At 61.3% G+C, this 23,998-nt stretch overlaps 2 protein-coding genes across 6 annotated transcripts in view; both read left to right on the top strand.

Annotated features, from left to right (window-relative positions):
• Positions 1–21,197, top strand: part of DPH1 (diphthamide biosynthesis 1) — a 62,207-nt gene extending 41,010 nt beyond the window's left edge. For 3 of the 5 annotated variants that reach the window (XM_074974634.1, XM_074974636.1, XM_074974635.1), the window contains 8 exons: positions 4,132–4,286; positions 6,206–6,327; positions 10,183–10,251; positions 12,387–12,543; positions 14,835–14,935; positions 17,150–17,228; positions 18,096–18,230; positions 20,136–21,197. In XM_074974634.1, coding sequence (XP_074830735.1) covers positions 4,132–4,286; positions 6,206–6,327; positions 10,183–10,251; positions 12,387–12,543; positions 14,835–14,935; positions 17,150–17,228; positions 18,096–18,230; positions 20,136–20,141 — 824 coding nt within the window. In that variant the 3' untranslated portion in view covers positions 20,142–21,197. The remainder of the gene's footprint in view (positions 1–4,131; positions 4,287–6,205; positions 6,328–10,182; positions 10,252–12,386; positions 12,544–14,834; positions 14,936–17,149; positions 17,229–18,095; positions 18,231–20,135) is intronic. The other 2 variants (XM_074974637.1, XM_074974638.1) reach the window with 2 other exon arrangements.
• Positions 21,198–22,410: 1,213 nt separating this feature from the next.
• Positions 22,411–23,642, top strand: OVCA2 (OVCA2 serine hydrolase domain containing). The gene has a single exon (XM_074974934.1). The coding sequence runs from the start codon at positions 22,411–22,413 to the stop codon at positions 23,131–23,133; it is 723 nt and encodes a 240-aa protein (XP_074831035.1). The 3' UTR covers positions 23,134–23,642.
• The last annotated feature ends 356 nt before the right edge of the window (positions 23,643–23,998 follow it).

The raw sequence follows: 23,998 nt of genomic DNA on the forward strand, positions 1-23,998 counted from the left end.
GAACTGGGGCTCCCGCTCTGTGGGGAGGTGGTTGCTGCCCGACAGGCAGATTCTGTGAACAAGATGGCCAGCTCTGCCCAGCTGAGCTGCAAGCAGCGCTGTGTGCTCCAGGGGCTGGTGGAGGGGCCCGAACCAGCCAGGCATGCCGAGGGGAGGAGTTCCCAGCTGGAAAACACCGGTACCACTCACATGGAGACATTTGCCGTAGCCTCTTCTGGACCAGCACCAGCGGGAGGCTCCTGTCACTTTCTCTCGAGTTGGGGAGAGTGGATATGGCCCCCCAATGGGATCCAAACGCCTCCCAGGGGAGGGAGAGAGAGGGGGTCACGCCTCCCTCCTGGGCTTCTGCCCTCCATGGCACAGGGACCCCTTGGAGACAGCATTGCCCGGTCAGTCCCCCTCCCCACATCTAGCTCTCTTTGCCCCCCAGCCTGTTGCCGGCCTCACGCTCCCTGCTCATGGTGGCCTTTGCCTCTCCGGTGCTTGGCTTCCATGGTGCAGCACACGGTCTGAGCAGACCAGTCCCCTCCTGCTGCTGCCATTAACAGTGGTCCTGGTGAGGGGGCTGCATGCCCCAGGGCAGTCCCTGGCGTGATGGCATCACAGCCACTCTCCTGTCACAGAGTCTCAGCACAGCAGTGATCCCCGGCCGGTTCCCGAGGTCTGAGCCAGCCCTGCAGCGCTGTTCCCTGCTGCATGTGCCAGACACATGGGCCTGGGCGGGTTCTTCAGATACTGAATGCCCAGGCATGAGGTGAAGGCTGCATGGCAGACAAAGGAAGCCTCTGGTCAGCCCTGCCCTGTCCCCGAGGAGCTGTGCTTGGCACCCGGGGCCCTCCGGCTGCTGCTCAGAAAACGCCCTCTCACTTCCTGCTTGGGGGGAAGGGGGAGCTTCCCCACACCTGTGCGGGGGGGACGCTCTGCCAGCCCTGTCCCGCTCCTGGGGCACGGGGTGTTCAGGCTCTGGAACAGTGAGACCACTGGGCCTGCAGTGCCTTGGTCCAGGACAGGGACTGGGGTAGAAATTCACCCGCGGCCTGACCCTGGTGCTCCCGCCCCCTTCCCTGCACGGCTTGATGCACATTGATCAGTGACCCCTCCCCGGCCCGGCAGGCAGGTCAGTGCTCTCCCCAGGGGACGAGGGGGAAGGGCCGGGGCTCGGGCAGGATTAGAACCCTGAGTCCCTGTCATGTGCCCATTCTCCGTCTCCAGAGGCACTGGTACGGGAGGCTCCACGTGCAGCGGGGCTCCCTCGGTCCCAGGCACTGGGGAGAGGAGTGGGAGGTGCTGTGCTTGTGAGCAGGGGCCGGGGGGTCTCGTGGAAGCCAGAGCAGAAGGGAGGGGAGGGAGGGGCTGAAGGAGGTCTAGGGGAGCAGAAGAGGCAGGTCTGGCTGGGGCTGCCCTGCTCTGGGGCCCGTGCAAGCCCTGGTCTGGTGGCAGCGGGGCCGTAAGGGCTGGTTTAAAGGGCAGGCAAGGAGGCGGCTCTGTGCTCCCTAGGCGGAAGGGTACTCTGGATTCAGTTGCCATGGAAACTGCGCTGCTGTCCCAGATGCTGCTAACTTTGAAGTCCACCCAGGGTGGAATCAGCCCAAAAATAACAATAAGGCACTTTGGGTTTTAAGGTGGCTCTGTGGAATTGTTGCCCCGGATAATGGAGGGCAGGGCAAGGCTGGGGCGGACGAAGGCATCCCCCAGCCCGGCTGCAGGAGGCCACCTCCTGGCTCGGGGTGGGCGGGCTGTGCGGCCCTTACTCCACTGAGACTGGCCTGGGGCCTGACTGTGTCCCTGCTGACGTGGCCAGAGCACACCTGCCTGCCTGGGGGCGTGCTGTGTGACCCAGGTGCTTGACCACAAAGAGCTCATGGGACACACACTCCCTGGGCATTTACAGTGGACAGCAGGGCACCCCCGCCCATTGGGCACTTCAGCATCAGTCATCCAGCACCCTCCCTGCATGTCCTTGGCATCAGCGGGCATGGGGGGGCCTGTCTGTACTGTCCAGAGGCTCAGGCACTGTGCCATGGGAGCTGGGGTCTGGCTGAGTCCTGGAGCCAGTTCTAAGCCCAGTGCCGACTCCTCTGGCTCCCTGGGACCGTCTCCCTTGCTCCCAGACAGCTCTGGAGCCCAGTCCCCACCGGTGGGAGTTCATGCAGGTCAGCCCAGGCACCCTGCCAGGGGTGGGTCTGTCATCTGTCTCTGCATCATGGGCCCCAGATGGGGAAGCCTCCCTGGGGGGTGAATTTACAGGGCATGGAGATGACTTTTAGTAACCACATTTCTTATAGAATATTGCAGGGTTGAAAAGTGAGGGTCCCAACCCACGTCCAGGCGAGTGGCCACAGCTATCAATGTCCATCACTGCACTATAGGAGCGAGGGTCAGAGGGAGACAGGTCAATAGCCTGAGGACATAAGAACTCCTGGTCTGTCCCGGCTGCTAGATTAATGAACGGCGAAAAGAGAAGCACTCAGGAGCAGGAGCTCCCGCAAAGCTGCTGCCTGCCTGAAGGGACCCCCGGTTGGGTCCCATTTGGGGGACCAGAGTAATATCCCTCCAGGGGCATCTCTCCAGTATGGGTGGGAGCTGCTTTATGCACCGGGCTCTCCTGATGAAGGTCACCAGCCCTTTCCGGGAAATGCAGCCACTGCTGGCAGGGAGCACTTCTTCCTGGGCAAGCAGCTCTGCACAAGAGCTGAAGGGAAGGGACTGACTAACACCGCCGGATCCGGCCGGTGCTGGGGCGGCTGTGCCAGAGCCCGCACATGTACCAGGCATGGCCACGACTTGGGAAGAGTGCTGGGGGCCTTTACAAGCTCTCTGAAAGGCAGCACCTCCACCTGGGCCACTGCGGTCACTCTGATGCGGAGGGGCTCACCCTCTGCTGAGCTACCAGCCAAATCCTGGCCCAGCCTGGCCCTGCGTGGCAAGATGAGGCCTGTGGTGTTCTGACTGCAGCCCCGGAGCCGGAGGGCACAAGGTGCCGTGTCTCCCACAGTGGCTCACATGGTGCAGGCCTGTGCGATGCTGCCAGCCCCGCTGGTGCTGGGCCCGCCCATGGCGGGATTGCCCCGGAGCCTGAGGCAGGGTGTGGCGGGACTGCAGGGGAACCGGAGGGGCGTGAGCTGCGCCTCCCTGTGCTGCAGCTGCGGCACTGACTTCCTGGGCCTCAGGGTGGCACTCGGGCCTCAGGCCCTGGAGGTGCGGGGAGGGGCAGGGCAAGGCAGTGGTCTGGTCCCCGCGAGGAGCCAGCGGGGCTGTCTGCAGTGCAGCTTCTGGCCATTCGCCCCGGGTTGCATTCCCCGTCGATTGGCCGGCGGCTGCCCTGGCTGTTCTGAGCAGAGCTCCTGTGGTCGGGTGATGCCCGGTAGCAGGCTGGTTACAGTTACAGCGAGCTCTCCCTGGCGTTTGTGCCCAGGCCTTTGTGCCATGCCTCGTGCTCTGTGAAGGACAAGGGCACAACTCCCTCTGTGGGCCTGCAGTCCCTCCACAGCCCCCCAGGAGCGAGTAATTTGGCACTTAGTTGTGCTCAGGTGAACGGCCCTGAAATGGGCATGGAGTGCGGCGTTATGGGTCAATGCGGACCCCGGGTTCTTTAATTCGTCACTCAATCGTGGCGACATGGGCTCCTTAGCAAGGAGGGTAGATCTGCCGTTCCCTGGGTGGCTGTTACCCGGAGAGAAATGACCGCCTGCCGCTCTCTTTTGCCTGCGGCACGCAGCTCACCGTGCTGTCCCAGCTGCGTGCTACAAGCCCTGACCTGGCCACGGCGGGCTGGCGCTGCCAGGCCGAGGGACTCGCGCATCATCTCCTGGCGAGCTCTGCGACTGGGCCCGGAGCCCTGCCTGCCTGTGAAACGTTCCTCGGTGTAAATAGATGACATGAAACACCGGGAGCCTCTGCAAATGGGGGCAGGGGCTGCCTGATGGCTTCGGCAATCCAGCGTGGGGCCGCTGAGGCGGCCGGCCCCTCTCCTTACACAACGGCTGCACGCAGGCCCGGGAGGACGGCTCAGCAGCTGGGCTCAAGCCCCTCTCCTGTGCGTGGGCTGGGAGGTGCTGCAGTAGGGAGGCTCTGCTAGCCGGCCGTGCAGGGGTTAGCCAGCTGACCTCACGTCTCTCTCCTTGGCCCTAGTTCCCATTGACGCCACGCAGGGGGTGAAGATGCTCTATGTGTTTGTGGATATCAAGATCGACACGTCCCACTTCGTGGAGACCATCCACTTCAACTTCCCCAAGGGCGCCTGCCTGGCTCTTGTCAGCACCATCCAGTTTGTCTCCGCTTTGCAGGTGAGATGGCTGTGGGGCCTCACAGCAATAACAGCATGGGAGCCCCAGCCCCATGCCGCCTTGCTGGCGGGGGGCTCTTTCATTCCCTGCAAGCAGCTGCCTCCCAGTGCCTGTGAATGCAGATAAGCAACAACTTCCCGGAGCCAGCGCCTGGTGGCTTCCGGGTCACCCTGCTCCAATGCTGGGTCCTCTTCAGGGAGCCATGCCAGAAAATACTGGAGCACTGCCTGGTACATGCAAACCCTGGGCTCCCAGAGCCAACGGGACTGAGTGGGTTTATGAGGAGCACAGCAGGGACGGTGAACGTCCCGCAATCAACAGCTCACTCGCACGCCTCTCTCCTTGGCAGTTGCATTTGTATCAAGATCCATGTTCAGCCTGGAAATCAGGCAGTTGTGGGGACCTCCACGCCTGGGTTCTGCAGTGTCAGCGGGTGGGGGCTCCTGTGCTGAGGCTGGGGCCCATGGGCTCGGCACCAGGATGAAGGGAGGGGAGGGGGAAGAACTCGCTCTTTGCAAACCATTTTACCCCGAAGGGCCCTAAAACTGCAGGGCGTGCAGAGACACCCTCCCCCCCCCCCGCCCCCCCCCCCCCCCGCTGGGCTGCAGCCCCCTCCGGGCTGGGCTGCGGAGCACAACACTGCATGCGGCAGGGCAGGGCGCCTGCCAGAGCCTGTGTCTGTGTGTGTGTGGGGGGGTGCTGGGCAGGGTGCACACCTCTCTGTGTGGGGGGGTGCTGGGCAGGGTGCACACATCTCTGTGGGGGGGGGGTGCTGGGCAGGGTGCACACCTCTCTGTGGGGGGGGACACACGAGTTGCTGGGCAGGGTGCACACGTGTGTGTGGGTGTGCGGTGGGTGCTGGGCAGGGTGCACACCTGTGGGTGTGTGGGTGTGCGGTGGGTGCTGGGCAGGGTGCACACCTGTGGGTGTGTGGGTGTGCGGTGGGTGCTGGGCAGGGTGCACACCTGTGGGTGTGTGTGTGTGGGTGTGCGGTGGGTGCTGGGCAGGGTGCACACCTGTCGGGGGGTGTGTGCAGGGTGCACACCTGTGTGTCTAGTGGTATCTCTCTTTCCAGCCTTGGCGATTGCTCAGAGCCGCCAGTTCCCCTCTAATGAGTAGCTGCAATGATATTCTCCTGCCATAATGTTGATCAAGTGCTCTGTGCGAACTCTGATCAATGTTTCATGACCGTGCCCCCCATCCCGAGGAGCCGGCCCTGTAAATGTCAGGGCCGGCAGCAGAGCACTTGGCATTTTGCTGCGACGCTGGCAGTGGCAGGGGAAGCTGCAGCAGGCGCTGGCAGGTCTGGCTGTGGATTAGCTGCTCCTCGTGAATGGCCAGCTCAGCAGGACGGGAGAGATGAATGAGCCTCTTGAGCCGTGTCTGTCTAAACATGGGGTCATTGAAGCATTAAACATTTTCTCTTGTATTTTAATTGATGCGTCTGCTAGTGGCTCCCAGTGTCTGGCTCACGTTCCCTCACCGAGGCAGGGCCACTTGACTCGGCCAGGCGAGTTCTCGCTGCTCTGGCCGGCCACAGCCCTGCCTGGAGGAGACCTCGCCTCTGCCAGACACCCCACCCTCCATCCCAGGGCCCCTCGACTGTACCCTGGATCCACTCGGAATGCGCTGCCCTCTCCTTTGCCCTGGGCTGGGGGAGCCTGCTGCTGGGGGCTGGCCCAGGCCCAGGCGTTGGGGCCAGGGACACAGAGTCTGAGGGCGGAGGTGTGATGAGACGGCCTGGGAACGCCCTGTGCTGCCCTGTGCAGTCAGTCAGGGGCTGTATTCCAAGCACAGACCTCTGCCGCTCCGTCCCTCTCCACCTCCCTCGGCCTCTGGGGCAGTTTGTTCTCAGCCCAGCCCACCCTGAAGCCCCATCCTCCACGTTTGGTCTCTGACCCCTTGTCTCTTCCCCACAGGCGGCATCCCAGGTGCTGCGCTCCGAGTACAAGGTCAGCATCCCGCAGTGCAAGCCACTCTCGCCAGGCGAGATCCTGGGCTGCACATCTCCCCGGCTGGGGCCAGACACAGACGCCATTGTGTAAGTACCAGGGATTATATAGCACTCCTTCATCGCAAACACTTCCCCTTTCTGTTTATATTGCTCTGGTCTCCTTCAGCAGGGGGCGCTGTAGGGAGGAGGGCAGGGGGCTGTGGGGAGAGCTCCTGGCTACAGCAGCACCGGCCTCTCCCAGCAGGGGGTGCTGTGGGGAGTGGGGCAGGGCACTGGCTGTGCGGGGGGCTCCTGGCTACTCCAGTCCTGCACCTCTCTGCAGGGAGGGGGGACTCTGCTGTCCTTTGGGCTGTGCTACCCATTCTGCCCACGAGATGCCACAGCCCGGCTCATGGAGAGGGTTTCGCTCAGCTGTGGGGCACAGACCAAAGCTCCTGGAAATGGGGGTCTGCCCTGGGGGCCCTGGCTTCCCTATGCTCTGGGTCATGTCCTCTGCCTTTCTGTCCTTTTGCCCGTCACGGCCCCCTCGCACCTCTGCCTTCAGTCCAGCTCTCTGCTTAGCTCTGCCCTCTGCGGGCTGGGAATAGCTACGGGCTGAGCAACACTTCAACGATGGGTGGTTTTAGGTCCTCTAGGTCAGGCAATACAAAACCTGTGCATAGAGCAGGCCTCTTCCCCCATTTGTACAGCCCCATGCGTGTCGAGGGAGCGACAGAAACCTCGGTGGAGCCCGGGATTGCCTGTGCTCCGGGGGGGATCTGGCAGAGGTGGGTCCCCGTGCTCCAGACCTGGGGGAGACAGGACCCACCTGACAGGCTCCGCACAGAGTGGCTTGTGCTTGTAGCGCAGAAGGAATAATTGAGTCATAGATCAGACTAGATAATAGATGGAAAGGCGGGCAGATAATTGGAGAAGACGAATGGCCAGGCCCCAACATCACAGCACCATTAATTTTATTTAAGGACAGCAAATTAGAGGGAGCACTTCGCTTCCTATCACCTAATTATTTTAGGTAATGGAAATGCTTAATGTACTGTGAATACAGTGAGCTGCAAAATAAATAAATAAACGACCCCACCCAGGGGGAGCCCAGGCAGAGCTGTGCTGGCCGTGCCCTCGGGGGCGGTCCGTGTGTGGGACAGGTGACCCACAGCTCACGCTGCCCCTTGAGCCCGCCTGGGAGCTTGAAGTGGGACAGGGTGGTACCCACCCGCTCGGGTTAGCATGCCCAGTGATTTGAACGGCCTGAGTCAGGGTCGTTGGCCCATTGTGCTGGAGGGGGGTGACTCTTGGGGTGTAACAGGAGACATGTTGCTGGAGGCCAGCTTGGTGTGTCTCACCCCAGCCCACTGGGGGATGCTGGCCCTTCAGTGCACGGTGCGTGGGATCCTGCTGACAGTGCAGGCGTGTGGGGTGGGGAGGACCCCTCACACACACCCCGTCATTCCACACTGCTGTCTGGCAGGAGCCCAAGCTGGGCCTGCTGCTCTTCCCCTTTCAAATTCACCTCTGGCGGGCCCCAGCCTCCCTTCTTCCTACCCGGCCTGGCCCAGGCTCCACTCTGTTCTGCTGCTCTCTCCCCAGAGCCTCGGGAGCGCCTGATGCCCATTCTTGGATCTGACGCCTCAGAGCCGGCTCAGAGCCATTAGACGTTTTCTCCAGAACTCCTGTGACTGAGTGACAGGCCCCTCCGCCTCGCTGTGCTGCAGCTGCCCTAACTCCGGGCTGGCACGGCACTAGGTACATTGCACCAGGGTGGCACAGCAGGGGCTGCTCTGGTGGGTTCTGTGGACACACAGCATGGTGAGAGGCACACAGGCACCGCCCAGTCACCGGCTCCAAAGGAGGCAACAAGAACCGTCCCCCCAGGGGACAGCTGAAGAGTGGCATGACCACATGGTATGGGGGGGACACACGCGATTGGCTTCATTTCCTGAAGAGGGCTTGGCCTTGGAAAGTCTGGGGCACACTGCATAAGGGGGTGTCCCCCACACCTCCTCAGCCAATGGGCGTCTCAGGCCCTGGCTTGAGGGTTCGGAGCTGTCCAGTAAATCCTCATTCTGCCTAAAGGAACTAGCCATGTAAATGCCTGATTCCTACTGCAGTCCTGCTGAGCTCCTGCTCCCCGTCGTGTCTTGTGGCAGTGAGTTCCACAGGTCAATCATGGGTTTCCTTCGATCAGTATTAAATGTGTTTCCTTCCAATTTCCCGCCCTCCCACCCTTTGGGGAGGGGGATTCAGGCTCCACGCCATGTTCATGTAGACCGGGGCTTTTCAAGACCAGCCCCCTTCCCTGGCCCTGCCCTCTCCTGGTGCTGGAGAGAAATTCCAGCGGGCGCAGTTGTGGGCTCTTGTTCCATTGCAGATGTGGGTGTCCAGCTGCTGCAGGTGAGTCCCAGCTGTGGCACTGGCTGTTGTACCTGCACGACTCCACAGGCTCCTTTCTGAGGTGTCATTTTCTTACTGAGCCCCGTCTCTGGGGCTAACTTTTGCAGACAAATTAGCTTTGATCTTCCAAAATGTCATTCTCCAATTAAGGGCAAAATCTAGTCAAGTTTTACGTCTGAATTCATTTTCCAGGCCCTCACTCCATTAGGGCAGCTGAATGAAAGGCTTTGAAATGTAATTGCTGACTTGAAATCTGATTAGAAATGGAAGCAGAAATGTCTCTAACCAGACGTTGCTATTGAGCAACTCCGAGGTGCACATTGACTCACCCTCTCTGCTCCGGTCCAGCAGCAGGAATCCATTTTTGGGTGGAGAATGGAGGCCTCTCCTAGCTCCAGCAGGGGGCGCTCACCCAGGCAGCAGGTGTGGCATGTGCTGGCAGGGAGAGCCCCAGGTGGAGTGGTGGGAATGGAAATCGGGTTGTTTAAAATACGCTCCGGACTCATTTCCCTACCTGTGGTACCCAGGAGACGGGTCAGTGCCCAGGGCTGCAGTCTCCCTTGTGCCCAGGTGCCAGCTGCTGGGTGTACAAGGGGGGGCAGCTTAGCATGGCTGGGGTCTGTACCCTCTGGAGACCTGGTCTACAATTAAAATTTACGTCAACATAGCTACGTGACTCAGGGCTGTGAAGAATCCACACCCCGAGCACCTAAGCCCCAGTGTGGACGCATCCATTGAGCTGGCGGCCAGTGCTCAGACAGGTGGTGTTCCTACAGCGACTGAAAACCCCTGCCCTTGGTTTAGGCTGCGTCTACACTCCGGGGTTACAGCACCGCAGCTCTGCTGGCCGGGCCCCTGGAACCTAGCTATGGGCTGGGCCAGGAGTTGTGATGAGGGCCAGCCCCGTTGCTGTGCAGGTGGGTGTGTTACACATGGAGAGGCCTGGCACAGTCACAGCAAACCATTCCCCACCAGTGGAAGCAGGCGCAAAGCCCCGACCTTAACTCGGGGACGCCGGAGCTCGTCCCCCGCGCAGGCTCCCAGAGCCACGTCCTCTGGTCTTTCATGGTCTGCAGGTGAGGCTGTTAAAGCAAAGGAGGCAGCAGCCAAGTGCGTTCACCCTGTAAAGGCCCAGGACACTCCTCATCCTGCTCACTCCGAGGGCTGTATGAGCTCCACTAATAAGTCAGCCAAAAGGAGGGTGGCCTGCCCTTCTGTGATGCGTGCCAGGGCGGAGCCGGCTGCACGTGTGGAGGGAGGTTTCTCTGACTGACGCCAGCGTGGGCTGGTTCTCCCCTGCCCACTGGCGCCGACGGGTCCCCATGTGGCCTCACAGGCTTGGTTTGCAAGTCCCAGAGGGCTGGGCTGCCTGAACCCAGCCCTGAGTCAGTTGCTTCACCTGTTCCGTGCCTGTTGTGAGCAGCAGGGGTCGGCGTGGGCTCCTGTACCCAGCGCTCAGATGCAGCAGCACTGGGCAGTCAGACCGGGGCTGAACCAAACTGGAGTCAGCTGGCTCCTGAGCAGCCTCCCTGAGCTCTTCTCTCCCGGTTACAGGTACCTGGGGGATGGGCGCTTCCACCTGGAATCGGTCATGATTGCCAACCCCCGAGTTCCCGCCTACAGGTACTGGAGCCGGCCAGGCTGCAGGGGTGGAGGGGAGGGGTCACCAGCATTCACACAGTAGGGTTGAGCCGCACTGGGGGCGTTGCTGGGGAGGGGGATATGGGATTTCCTGGCATGGGCATAGTCAGACACACATAGCTCAGACCCGGCTCCCCTCCCATTTCTAGCTGGGCATCCCACCTCTCCTTCCCCTGGCTGTCACTCAGACCCGGCTCCCCTCCCATTGGCTTTTACACCCCCCACTCCCACCCCCCCCCAGGGAGCCCGTGGCAGGGATGCTGGGGAACGTTTAACGGTTTTTTAGCTTTGTAATACAATTTGCTGCCAGAGCAGGGGTGGGGAAGCCAGCAGCCAGCTCTCTGCAAACCACCACTGGCCCATGGTGCAGCATGGCTGGGTGAGGAGAGAGGCGGTGGGGCCAGAACTTGCTACCAAGAGCAGACCCTGTTCATGGGCCTCTCAGGCTCCGTCTCCACTACAGGTTATGTTGTATAACCCGCCCCGATCAACATACATCACACTGCCACGAGAGCTCGTGTGCGCAGAGAGCTCCCGCCAGCACAGCGGCTGCCGCTTGCGGGGCTGCTTTTATGATGCCAGCGGGACGGCTCTCCTGTCGGCATAGAGCGTCTTCACCAGACGCGCTGCAGGGGCCCAGCTGTACCGGTACAGCCCTGGGCAGGCAGACAGGGCCTCTGGCAGCTGTTGCTCCTGGAGCGGAACCAGGCCCTGGGCCTTCACCCTCCAGCTCCCAGCAGCACGGGCTGGCCTCCTCCAGGGTGTTGGGCTCTCAGGCGGACTTGGCTGGCAGAGGAGGCGTCAAACAGGGAGCAAGCACAAGCAGGAGCGGCTCCAGGGCTGAGGGAGAGGTGCAGAGGGGAGCCAGGCTTGATGAGATGAACACCAGCCATTTACTCAGGCTGAATATAAACATTTTGACAAGTACCTGTGAAAGCTCTTTGAGGTGCAGCCATTAAACTCCTCGGCTGCTGCAGGCAGAGGCCATAAAATGTGATGATGAGGCTGCTGAAAGCAGATGAAATATCAGGAGCGAAAGGCTGGCCCATTTTGTGAAATCTGAATTTCTTAGTAGGTCGTTTGTTACTAACGGAGATGCACGTCAGGTTTATGGGGCTGGGGAAGCTGTTGCAGCCCAAGTGGGATTTGATTAAAATTCTCTTAGTCAAACAAAGCAACAAATCAAAGATTTCTTCATAATTGATGAGGGGGAAGAATGACAGAGCAGGAGGAGAGCGAGTGGCCCGGCCTGCATGCATGGCAGCCTTTGGCAGGGCTGAAGCCAGGGGCCGAGCAAAGAGGAGCCGGATCTCTGTTCACGCATGCCCTGCTCTGCCCTGTGTTGGGAGCTGGGTCAGAGCGCCATGGGGCCGCTGGCTGGGAGCATTCTCGAGTGACCCATTCCCACAGCATCTGGGCTCATTCCCCCTCTAATGCAGGTGGTAGGAAGGGCTCAGTCTTACACCACAGGACCTGCTGGGTCTAATGAACCGTCCCCACAGTCTCCTGTATCTGAGCCGGGCCAGAGGGCACGTCCCCCAGACGGTCCTCACCTGGCAGGGAGAGGCTGGCCTGAGGTGGCTGTCGCAGTGCGGGGGACACAATGTTGTGGCACCTCCAGGGGTCCTGTCAGCCCTAGCAGGTGGCACCAGGAGAGGAAAGAGCTCTGGTCTTGCCCCACCTGGCTTCTCAGGCCGGGAGCTGAGTCGTAGGAGCCGTCAGTGCTGCTGGAGGGGAGAGGGGGGTTGGCAGGGCTGTGGGTCTGTGCTGCCCCCCATGGGGTGTGGAGGAGGGACAGTTAGCCGGTACCCCTCTCCTCCCAGCATGCGGTCAGAGGGGAGCCCAGCAACCTGTGACTGACGGGAATGGCAGTGGTGTGGGGCTGCCTGCAGAGAGCTCTCATCTCAGAGCAGTGAGGGAACCTGTGCTTGTGTCCAGGCCGCTCCCTGCCAGAACAGGGGCTCAGCCCCCCTCCCTGCAGAGAGACCCCACCCAGAATGTCGTGTCAGTTGTGGGCAGCTGTGAGTGCAGCGCCCTGGCGGTCCCTATCCCCCCGGGGTCTGAACTGCTGGGCACAGCCAGCCGTGCCTGCTCTCAGCTCTGTGTCTTCTGTGCAGGTACGACCCCTACAGCAAAGTCTTCTCCAGGGAGCACTACGCCCATGAGCGCATGCAGCATGCCCGGCAGGAGGCCATCCACACCGCTACCCACGCCCGGAGCTGGGGACTCATTCTCGGGACCCTGGGGCGCCAGGGCTCCACCTCCATCCTGCAGGTACCTCTAGAGATGATCCTGTCCCGCAGCCAGCTTGGCCTGGGGATCAGGCTCCCCCCAGCCCTGCTCTGGGAGGGGGAGCAGATCCCCCGAAGGGCTCAATTAAGCACGCTTCGCTGCGCCCCAGGAGCAGGGAAAGAGAAACTGGCTTTTTCTCTGAATCCATCACCCCTTCTGGGACCTGCAGCTGCCCCCTCTTCCCTGCTGTCCACGAGCCACCTCTGCCCCACTCAGGACCACGTGTTGGGGTCTGTAGCACTTCCCCCCTCCCCTGAGCTTGCTGCTGCCCTGGCACTTGCCTGGATGTGCCTCCCATGTGGCTGGCTGCATGGATGAGTGGCTGCCCATCATCCCCCTGGCCTCACTGTGCAGTGGGGCAAGGAGGGGAATCTCGCCTGGCCAGTGACTGGCCTTGTGGCCCTGGCTCATGCCCATTGATCGCCATCGACCAGGATTTCTTCAGCTCGGGAGCAGAGCTGGCAGGACAATTAGCAGGAGATGAGAGGGAGCCAGTGCCGAGGCCTCATTAAACGGGCCCCTCACAGGAGAGAGCCGGCCCCGCGAGCCCCACGCTGGCCGCACAGCAATTAATTCTCAGCTATTTTTAGTTTAGTGACGTGAACTTGGGATTGGTTTTGCTTCCCTTGTCCTGGCCCAGTGCCAAGGGCCAGGCAGGGCTGGGGCTCTGCAGTGCCACATCCTTGCTGAGTTCAAGGCCTGGCAGCAGCTCCCTGAGCCTAGACTCCCACCTCCTGCCCTCCCCTTTGTCCCGCTGTTGCCCCGTCCTGGCCTCATCCATGTCCCCCCGTTCCCTGCCCGACGCGTCCCAGCACGCCCGGGACAGCACGTATCTGCTCCACAGCTGGCTACGGCCGCAGTGACGTGATGGGAGAGAGGCACCTGCTGCATCCCTGGGTGCCCCACCCCCCATCTCCACGTGCAGCTTGGGGTCACGCCCAGAGCGCTGCTCCCCCCAGAGCTTCCATCACACGGCAGACAAATGGGGGGTTCACTCGAGTCCAAGGCACAAAACCGCCCCTGGCTTGGCACAGCACGGCAAGCAGGCTGCTCTTGGGCCGGCGGGGGAGCTGCAAGGCGAGGCTAGCCGGGCGTGCTGGGGTCAGAGGGGAGGTGCATCAGCACTGCGGGGCAGCTTGGTAGGGGGCAGTGCTGAAGTAACTGGGGGAGTCAGGGGGTTGCTCTGGGTCAGGGCCTGACATGGGGGGTGCTCTGGGTCGGGGGACAGGGCACTGGCAGTGCTGGGGAGGGGGAGCGTGTACAGCCCCGTGCCCGGCTCAGCTCTCAGCCTGCTCCCTCGGCGCTGGCTTGTAGCTGCTCCCTGTGGGCCAATGCAGCCAGAGCAGCTGCAGGCTTCGCTGAGCCCTTCAGCTGAGGATGCCGGGAAGAGCAGACCTGGGGCCTGCAGGAGCTCGAGCTCTCACAGGTCAAGACAGATGATGATGCTGCCAGCGGCTTCTCCCTGGCTGCTGTGGCAAAGGGCCATGATGGCCAGAAGGCAGGACAGAGGCATCTTGGGATTGGCTGGGATGGGATGGGATGGAGGGGAGCCTGCTGCCGGCAGCGGAGGAGAAGGCTGCTGCTAACGAGAACAGATTGTTGTCACTGAACAGTAATTACTTCATTAGGCTCCGCTGCGAGCACTGAGGGTGGAGCTGAGTGAAGCTGCCGTTTGGGGCTGATGGGGTTGGGGCTCCAGCTGTTCTGCTGCTGGAGATGCGCCCCCCATGTGCTCTATGGGGACTGTTCCTAGGAACTGACAGTCCTGCAGAGAGGCCAGAGACTGGGTGGGCTCTGGGAAAGAGCCCCGGGAGGGACAGCGTGTCTTGCTCCTTTGCTGGGCAGAGAGAAGCCCCCTCTCTGGGGCTTCAGATGGGGCTCAGGTGGGACTGCTCCAGACTTCGGTCTAATGGGCTCCGTCCCATCCCCCAGTAGCTCTCCCTGCTGCAGCGGTGAGCTCTGAAGGGACTGGGGGCTTCCAGAGCCTTATGGTATCGACTACCCCATTTCCCCCCCCCCCATCCCAGGGGTCAGACCCCCATGCTCCCAAGGCCCTTCCCTGTTGTACTGGGCAGCCTCTCCCCCGCTCGTTGCACCCTTTGCTCTGGCAGGGCCTTGCCCAGCATACCTGTTCCTGTCAGGGGCAGCAGAGGCTGGATTGCCCATGTTCCCCACCTACCTGACGGGCATTGCCGCACGGGGCCTCCTGAGCTCCAGGCACGCTGGGCTGAGCTGGGGCTCTCCTAACGCTCCCTCTGTCTCGTTCCCCACAGCACCTGGAGGCGCAGCTCCAAGCCCTGGGCCTCCCGTTTGTCAGGGTGCTGCTCTCGGAGATCTTCCCTAGCAAGCTGCAGCTGTTCCCCAATGTGGACGCGTGAGTGTGGGCCTGTGTCTGACCTGTCCCCTCTGTGCTCTGTTTCCCCCGGGTCCTCTGGACCCTCTCAGCTGGCCTCCTCCCACAGCCTGCATCACATCCCCTGCTCCTGCACCGTCCCAGGGGATCCCTCGCTCCCCGTCTCTGCTGGACCCTGCTCTCTGGTGCAGGTGAACCCTCCTCAACCCTGAGCCCTGGCTGTCTCCTCTGCTGCAGGAGGAGAATAAGAACCCTGCACCTGCCCTTCCCAAGGCAGGTCCAGTCTGGCCCTCTGCACAGGGGAGGCGGGCCCGGGCCAGAGTCCTCGTGCAGGTGCACACATGTAAGAGGCGCTGTCCTTCATGTGTGCCAGATGTCCAGAGTATTCCCCCGTCCAGTCCATGGGGCCGGCCGGGCAGACGCCCGGTGCCAGTCTTAACCCCAGCCTGGTGCTGCCCCTCTGCACATGGGTGGCTGGGCATGATGGTCTCGTACGAGGCCCCTGTGGCCTCCTGAGGCGCTCTCTGTGTCAGTGGCACGTTGGCACATCTCCCTGTGGGAGCTTGGAGGCAGGCGCACTCTGCGGTGTGTCAGGCTCCTCCCTGCTGTGGGGCCCTCAGGGACTGGGAATGGGCTTAATTCACATCCAGTCTCTTGTTTACTGTACGAGCAAGAGTCTCTCCCAGGGGGCCGCGGGGCAGGAGGGGAGCTGGGGGCAGGGGTGAGTCCCAGTGATCTCAGTAGGGCGCTGGAGCCCCGAGGCCTTTGCCTCGACTCCAGGAAGTTGGAGCGTCGCTCCCTGGTGTCACCCAGATCCAGGGACTTGTCCTGGCACAGGTGCAGTGTCAGCAGAGCCGGCCCCAGGCATAAGCAGCCCAAGCAGTTGCTCAGGGCCCCAACCAGCTCGGGGGGGGCCCCTCGTCGCTTCTTATGATGTGCTGTGGGGGCCCCCAATGGGCCCGCACCTCCTGTCTGTCAGTGCCCCCCACACTCCCCCAGCGCAGCCCCAGCTGCGGGAGTGGGGCGCAGGCCCTGTGGAAATGCTCTGGTTAGTGTCAGCAGAGAGCTCAGCTCTGGCTGCGGGAGACTCCTGGCCAGTGGCTTGAGTGGCTGCGGCATAGAGCCTGGGCAGGAAGCCACGAGGCCCTGCCCGCCCCAGCGGGCCCAGCTCCCTCCCACATCCCCTGCAGCTGTGGTGCTGAGGAGTGGCGAGATACCAAGCATGCGCTCCAGTGAGGTCTGGCATATGTATGTGTGTGTGTGTCCCACCCCAGTAGCTGGAAATGCCTGGCTGGGATCAGAGGGGCGACCCCCAGGGGACTCAAGCAGGCCCCCCAGCTCTGGGATCCCATGAAGTAAAAGGAGAGAGCCCTCTGGGTTCCTGTGGCCATGAGCCCCTCCCCGCGCCCTAGTTCAGCAAGACGTATTCATGTGGAGCCACCCACCCTGCTCCCAGCATGGCCTGTCTTGGAGCACCCGCCCGCTGCATTCTGTGGGGCAGGCTCTGCATTCGTCAGTCCTCCCCGGGGTCATCTTCGCTGCATTGCTATTCTCCAGGGCTTGTCCAGGCACCATCCCGTCCTCTCCCACGCGAGTGTCTGCAGAGGCCCCCCTCGCCTTGCAATGGGCCCTGGCCTGGCTGCAGAAGCAGGTCACCCCCTTTCTCCTGGCTGTGGGCCCCAGGGTTAGCGACCTGCGGGGAATGAGCACCACTGCCCAGTGAGAGGTGCCTGCGAATCTCCCTCCCTTCCTCTGTGGCCTCTGTAGTTTCAGAGCTCCCTTGTGTCCGCGGGGCCCCTCTTCCTCCCTCTGCCCTGAATGGCCAAGCCCCTGGCCCTGGCAGCAGCACCTCAGACGTGGGAGTGGCCATAAAGGTAGCCACGAAAGGTCCCCAAAGCCTCCAGCTTTGCTGCTACGCGGGGCGCAATGTAACGCCCTCCCCAGCGAATGCAGCCTATGCCCTCACACACACTGGGGATTTGCTCGCCCGAGGGATTGCTGAGAGGGACCCTCGCTGGGGGAGACCAAGCTATGCCAGCAACAACAGTGCTCACAGGTGCCCCCCATCCCTGCTGCACTGTTCCAAGCCCCTGGAGTCACCGGGCAGCATATGAGCAAGTCTCCCATTGCTGCTGCGCGAGGCTCTGCCCAGCGGGTTGGCAGGAGGGAGCAGACCCTGGCTGCAGCTCTGGCCTGAACTAAATGGGTAACGTGGCCTCTGTGCTTCCGTTCCAGGTGGGTGCAGGTGGCTTGTCCCCGGCTCTCCATTGACTGGGGAGGAGCCTTCAGCAAGCCACTGCTCACACCCTATGAGGTAAGTTCCCGGCACCCTCTGTCTCGCCTTGGCAGAGATGGGACAGGGACTCGCCCCGGTGCCCAGCACTGCAGGGAGTGGAGTCGGTGGACCCCGACAGACAAGGCTCGGGGCCCAGCACGGACGTTCCCTTGGCTGAACTTGTTCCATAGCACATATCAGCTGCACCCCAGCCCAGCCCGGCCAGCCCCAAGCTCCCCAAATGCCTCCTGCTCCTCCCCCAACTGCCTGGCCCATGGCAGGTGAGCTGGGGGAAGGCAGAGGCTCCGGGAGCCGGGCACAGGCAAATAACAGCATGGGAACTTTGTGCCTGGTTGTGACTAGGCCACCCCTATCAGTGCAGACAGGGACTAAGGGGCCAGCAGCACATTATTTTAGGGAAGATTGATGGACACGTTTGTAATTCTCTGCCTGGTCTGCGTGTCCCATCGGGTGGGAGGGCCAGTCACAGCCACACGCTACACCACACGGAGTGCTGCAGGGTCGTTCTCCATGTGCTCCCAGTCGTCTCTGCTCCCCCCACCACATCAGAGCGAGCACCTGGATTGTTCCTAATGCTCTGTCATGATTTAATATGCAGTGCAGCCCCAGTGCTGCGAGCTTCCCCGCAGCAATGCCCAGCCAGGGACTCCAGCACTGCGAGCTTCCCCACAGCAGTGCCCTCTTAGTACCAAGCACCTCAGAAAGCTGCAGACTCCGATTGGAGTTTAATGCTCCTAGCCATTATACTAAGTCATTAAAGTGCATGTGTGGAGCAGTCTGAGCCCCCGGCACCTGCTGAGAGAGGCTGGTACACTGGTCGCTTCTCCATGCGACTCCCCTGTGTGCTGGGTCCTTTGTTGTGGTGACATGACTTTGCACCCACAGGCTGCTGTGGCTCTGAAGGAAATCGAGTGGCAGCAGACTTACCCCATGGATTTCTATGCCGGCCAGTCCCTAGGGCCCTGGACAGTCAACCATGCCAGCCACCAGTCCCAGAGGGGCACCAGCCAGCCCACGCAGGTAAGGGACCTGCAATGGGGTTGCAAGGAAGAAGGGTCCCTGGGGCGACACAAGCTCTCACTGCTGCTTCCTCCTGACGCATTTCTCTTAGGGTGATGCTGGGGAACATGGCCACAAACCTGACCCAGCTAAGGCCTCACCCCTCCTCTTTCACCCTAGGCCAGGGATCAGCAACCTTTGGCATGCGGCCCGTGGGCTGAGGGATGTGCTGGCCTCCGCTTCCCGCAGCCCCCATTGGCCTGGACCGGCAAACCGCGGCCAGTGGGAGCTGCGATTGGCCGAACCTGCAGACACTGCAGGTAAACAAACCGGCCTAGCCCACCAGCGGATTTCCCTGACCGGCCCACACCAAAGGCTGCCGATCCCTGCCGTAGGCAGTCAGGAGGTCTGCTGCTGTGCACAGGAGAAACACCCTGTGCTGCCTGCACCTGGCCACCAGAAGGCACCAGAGGACTGCAGGTGCTCAGAGCGCCGCACACAACAGGTACAGACAAAGCCAGGAACAGGAGGGAGCTGGGCCCTGGCCCTGCACTTTCTCTTCTCTGTCCCCCCAGCTGGTGCCCCAGTACTCCCTAGGGATGGAGGGGACAGTGCCAGAGCCCTGGACAACGAGACTCTGGGGGAGGGATAGCTCAGTGGTTTGAGCATTGGCCTGCTAACCCCAGGGTTGTGAGTTCAATCCTTGAGGGAGCCATTTAGGGATCTGGGGCAAAAATTGGGGATTGGTCCTGCTTTGAGCAGGGGGTTGGACTAGATGACCTCCTGAGGTCCCTTCCAACCCTGATATTCTATGATTCTATGAGACACCAGCCCTTGGGACAGGTTTAATTCCTGCTTCTCTGGGTTTCGGGTTTTCCTGTTGGCGAAGGAAGCCGCCCCTCAGCCTGCGCTGCAATGTGTGCGGAGAGCACCACCCAGTGGCTCCAGCCAGTGGCTGGTGATAATGAAATGTTTGGCACTAGTCCAGCGCTCAGCAGCCGGATCTGCCCCCATCCCTTGCCCTCCCCATTGGCCTGGAAAGGGGCACAGACTTTCACCTAAGGTCATTTGGCAAATGGACCCAGGACTTCCAGCCTCAAGCTCCAAATCCGAAGCCCATTCCAGTGCTGGGCCCGTGCTGCGGCTGTGTGTGTCAGAGGGAGTCTGTGGCAGGGATGCTGAGCAGCTTTCCTTACTGTGGCTTCCCAAGAGGCCAGCTCCCTCTGGGGTGAAGCAGGCCTGGCAGAGTCCTCTGGGGTCATTGCTGGGCCAGCTCACCCCACTAGTCAATGCTCCCGCTCCCCACCATGTGTGGCAGAGTTGGATGCTCTCTGGGGCAGGCTCAGACCAGGGCTCCCAGCTCTCGCTGGGTATGTCACAATACCCCAGCACAAGGAGCTGGTGTCTAGAGGACTTTCTGGGAAGTGATTTAAGGGGCCAGCAGGACTGGAGTGGCTATGAGAAGCAGCAGTCTTCTCTGATCTGTATCGGCTGTTCCCGCTGAGATATGGGACTGGGAGCAGGCGCTCCTCTGAGTTATTGTAGCTGTTTCTGTAACAAGTGGCAGCTGCTCAGTGCCTGTCTGGAGTGTGATAAGCAGAAGCAGCACAAAGGGCTGTGTCACAGCCTGTCACTTGTTCACCGTAGGGCAATGCAGGAGCATTTATTGGTGTCATCTGCCTAGGAAATGAGAGGGGAGGCTTAGCGTGCCCATAAATCCACTCTGGGAACACGACTTCCAGTACTTGAGCTTTCTGCAGGGGATGGAAAGGAGACCAAGATAACCTAATAGGGGCCACAAGGGGAGTGGGGCAGGTGTGTTTCAAGGGCAGCAGCTGGGACTAGGGAGCAGGCATGGTGATAGGATGGTACTGGCAGAATCCTGGGGTTGGATGCTCTTCTGAATGGTCTCTCTCTCTCTCTCAGCCGTAGAGGAAGCTGCCTGAACCTTTGGTACCAGTGGATGCTGGTGTGGGGAAGCAATGCACCGACTGCAGCTGTCAAGACAAGGCCTCATTGCAGCCACAGCACCCCTGAACCCCCAAGCCATGGGGATATTGGCAGGTACAGCCCTGCAGTTACCAGCCTGGAAAAAAGCACACCCAGCTTTGCTCTCAGGAAGGGCTGTCTCTGACTTCAGAGCTGGTGAAAGGGGCCAGTTCAACAGCCCTGTAGATTGATGACTGGCACCCAGAGTAGGCAGTGGCAGGGCCCCTCTCACACTGCCCTGGGAAACCATCTCTTGGTGTCTGGCCCATTCAGCCTGAAGTGTCTCCACGGAGGCTGCCTGAAAGGACCAGCTGTAGCAGTGGTTACTGTGATAGGGACTGTTCCCTGGGCACTGGACCGAGATCCCCCCATTGAGGAACAGCTGTGCCCAGACCATGATTAATTTGCATTGAAACGCCCTGTGTGTACAACAGAGAGGTGGAAATGGTGCACGCAAAGGCCCTTCAACTCTGCTGGGTTTCGGACGTAGTCTCACTAACTGGGGATGTTTAGAAGCACAAAGTTGGGAACAGTGCTGAGGTTCGGATTGCACCCCGTCTGCTGTCTGGGGAAGATTGATTTTACGCCAACACACTGCTCCGTTCCCCTCGGTGCCTCAGCCCCCGTGTGCAGACATCAAGGCTCAGTCTGGGGGTGGCAGTGAACTCTGACTTACACACTGTGGTTACCTTGATAAATTTGCCAGTTGCAGTGGAGGGCCAGATTCTTTATCAGTTTGTGTTTCACCTTCTGTAGTTTGCAAAATCCTCTTTGAAACTTGGAAATAAAGTGTCCTCCAGCCCCAGAGGCCTTTGACATGTGGGCAGATGTGGACTCTCCTCCCGGGGCCTTGGTTCTACTCACAGAGCAGCCTTCACCTGCTATTACTAGTGCCTGCCCAGGGTTGCTCCTGATTACATGGACATAAAGGAGAAGAGAAACAAGCCCTGTGTCTCTGTCAGAGCCGATGTTAACTTGCCTCTTTTGCTTGGTTATCTTTGCTCTGTCACCAGTGGCATTGCTCGGGGGAGCAGAGGGAGATAAATGGTGCAGGGGCAAGGGATGGAGAGGGGCTCACAGAAGAGGGGGACAGGGCAGGCCCTGTAAACGTACTGGCTTTCAAAAAAAAAAAAAAATTACTCTGGGGAATCCAGATGTCAAAGTTGTGTTGCTGCCCCTCTATACGAACCCACAGCCCCTGGCTATCCCGCCATGGGCCTCTGCACAGCTCTGCTGGTGCCCCTCAGTCCTGACCCGCAGCCCCCCGCTACCTCATCATGGGCTTTGCCAGTCCCCATCGCTCCGGACCCACGGCCCCCCCTACCCCGCCGTGGGCTTTGCCTGTCCACAGCGCTCCGGACCCACGGTCCCCCGGTACCCCGCCGTGGGCTTTGCCTGTCCCCCTTGCTCCGGACCCACGGCCCCCCAGCCTGCCCCACTGTGGGCTTTGCCAGGCCCCCTCGCTCCGGACCCACGGCCCCCCAGCCTGCCCCACTGTGGGCTTTGCCAGGCCCCCTCGCTCCGGACCCACGGCCCCCCAGCCTGCCCCACTGTGGGCTTTGCCAGGCCCCCTCGCTCCGGACCCACGGCCCCCCCTACCCCGCCGTGGGCTTTGCCAGACCCCCTCGCTCCGGACCCATGGCCCCCCCCAGCCTGCCCCGCGTGGGCTTTGCCAGACCCCCTCGCTCCGGACCCGCAGCCCCCCCCTACCCCGCCATGGGCTTTGCCTGTCCCCCTCGCTCCGGACCCACAGCCCCCCAGCCTGCCCCTGCCCCACGGCTCTTCTCCCCCGCCTGGCGCCCGGAGCTAGGCCCTGCCCCAGGGCTGACAGGCCGGGGGGGTCATGGCTTGTACTGCTCCAGGGGGAGCCCGGCGCGCCGCCAACACGGTCCTGGGGCCCCTTGGCGGGGCGGGGCCGGGCCCCCAGCCGGGGGGTGCAGCGGGGGGGGGGTTGGGGGCCCTGAGAATAATCCAGGCTCGGCCTCGACCTGGCGCATGTGTCGGGGGCGGGGCTGGGGGCTCCTGTCCCAGGCCTGACAGCCCAGCGGGACCCCCCCGGCTCCGCCTCTCAGCACCCGCTGGCCAATGAAAACCCGCATTCAGCTCCATGGCAACGCTAGTTCCGCCCCGAGCTAGGGGCAGAGGCGTTTCCGGCAGGCGGGGCTGCCGGATTTCCTGTTTGAAAGCCGGATATCCGGTTCCGGTGACCGCCATGTCCGGGGGAAAGCCGCCGCCGCCGCCGCCCCTGCGGCTGCTGGGTCTCCATGGCTACGGCCAGAACCAGCGCAGCTTCCACGCGCGGACCGGGGCGCTGCGCAAAGCGCTGCGGGGCCGCGCGGAGCTGGTGACCGTGAGCGCGCCCCACCCGGCGGGGCCCGAGCCCGGGGGCGCGGCGGGGCCCGGGGACCGGCTCGCCGGCTGCGGGGTGCCCGGGCCGGGCGGCCCCGGCGCCCGCTGCTCCCCGTCCCCGCAGGACGCCGATCCCCGCTGCTGGTGGTTCCCCAGGCCTCGGGAGGGGGCGCTCGGGGCCCGGGAGGAAGCCGCCCCCTGCCAGGGGCTGGAGGAGTCCCTGGAAGCGGTGGCCGGGGCCTTCGCGGCCCACGGGCCCTTCGACGGGCTGCTGGGCTTCAGCCAGGGCGCGGCTCTGGTGGCCCGAGTGTGCGCCCTGCAGCAGCGCGGGGACGCGCGGTTCCCGTTCCAGTTCGCCGTTCTGGTCGCCGGCTTCGAGAGCAGCTGCGACCGCGAGCCCATCGCCGTGCCCTCGCTCCACGTCCTGGGCGACGCGGACCGGGTCATCCCCCCAGCACGGAGCAGAGAGCTGGCTGCCCGCTTCGTTGATCCCGCAGTCCTTACCCATCCAGGGGGACACTTCGTTCCTGCCTCTGCACCCCAGAAGAGAGCCTATCTTGAGTTCCTGGTGAAGTTTTTGAAATAGAAGAGGCGGGACCTGCCCTTGGGCGTGGAGGGAGGAGAGTAAAGGAGCTCTGTTTACTTAGATGACCCAAGAGAAAGTTGAGATGATGCGATCAGTCCACCAGTACCTACTGGGGGAGAAGATTTCTGATTAGCAGAGGGCTCTTTAATCTAGCAGGTAAACTGTAATAAGATCCAGTAATTAGAAGCTGAAGCCAGAGAAATGAATGTTAGAAATAAGGCACATTTTTAACACAGTAACAACCAATGGGCCATTTTACCTCGGGTTGTGGCAGATTCTCTGGCACATGGAATCTAAATCAATACTAGATGGCTTTATAAACGATACTCTTGAAGTTACGAGTTTGATGTGGGAATCACTGGTTGAAATTCAATGTTTTGCGTTATGCTGGAGGACAAACTAAATGGTCAGACTATTTCTGGTGTTAAAAATCTACAACTCTTATAGCACAGAAGATGTGAGGACAGGTGGAGTTCGGTCACAGGAGATGCATATTTGGTGATATAATCTATAATAAATGGAACTCCAGTTGAGCTGTCGTCCATGTCCCTATGTTCTCCTGCCACCTGGATGAGCTAAGGACGGGGCATTTGCTGCCTCACTTCAGATACAGAATTTCTTTGGAGAAATAACTCAGGAGAATATTAAACCCTCCCTGCCTTCGCTCTTTACATCTTTCCCATTTTCTGCAATCTCATTTTGTAGAGCATCAAAGCACTAGCATGAGGAGCCTTGTAATGGAAAGGCCACACAAGTCTGTGATGTAGTTTTTCTTGTGGTCTCTTTGGAGACTTCTTTGGCTGCTCTGAGACACAGAATGAGAGGTTAGTGCAGAGCATTGGGGTCTTGCACAGCCTTTATGCCC

This window comes from Natator depressus, chromosome 17 (assembly GCF_965152275.1).
Source record: "Natator depressus isolate rNatDep1 chromosome 17, rNatDep2.hap1, whole genome shotgun sequence".
In the NCBI taxonomy this organism is placed as follows: Eukaryota; Metazoa; Chordata; order Testudines; family Cheloniidae; genus Natator; species Natator depressus.

Bases quoted from the DNA above. Each gene is read 5' to 3' on its own strand.
- OVCA2 (XM_074974934.1), top strand. From the start codon at position 22,411: ATGTCCGGGGGAAAGCCGCCGCCGCCGCCGCCCCTGCGGCTGCTGGGT.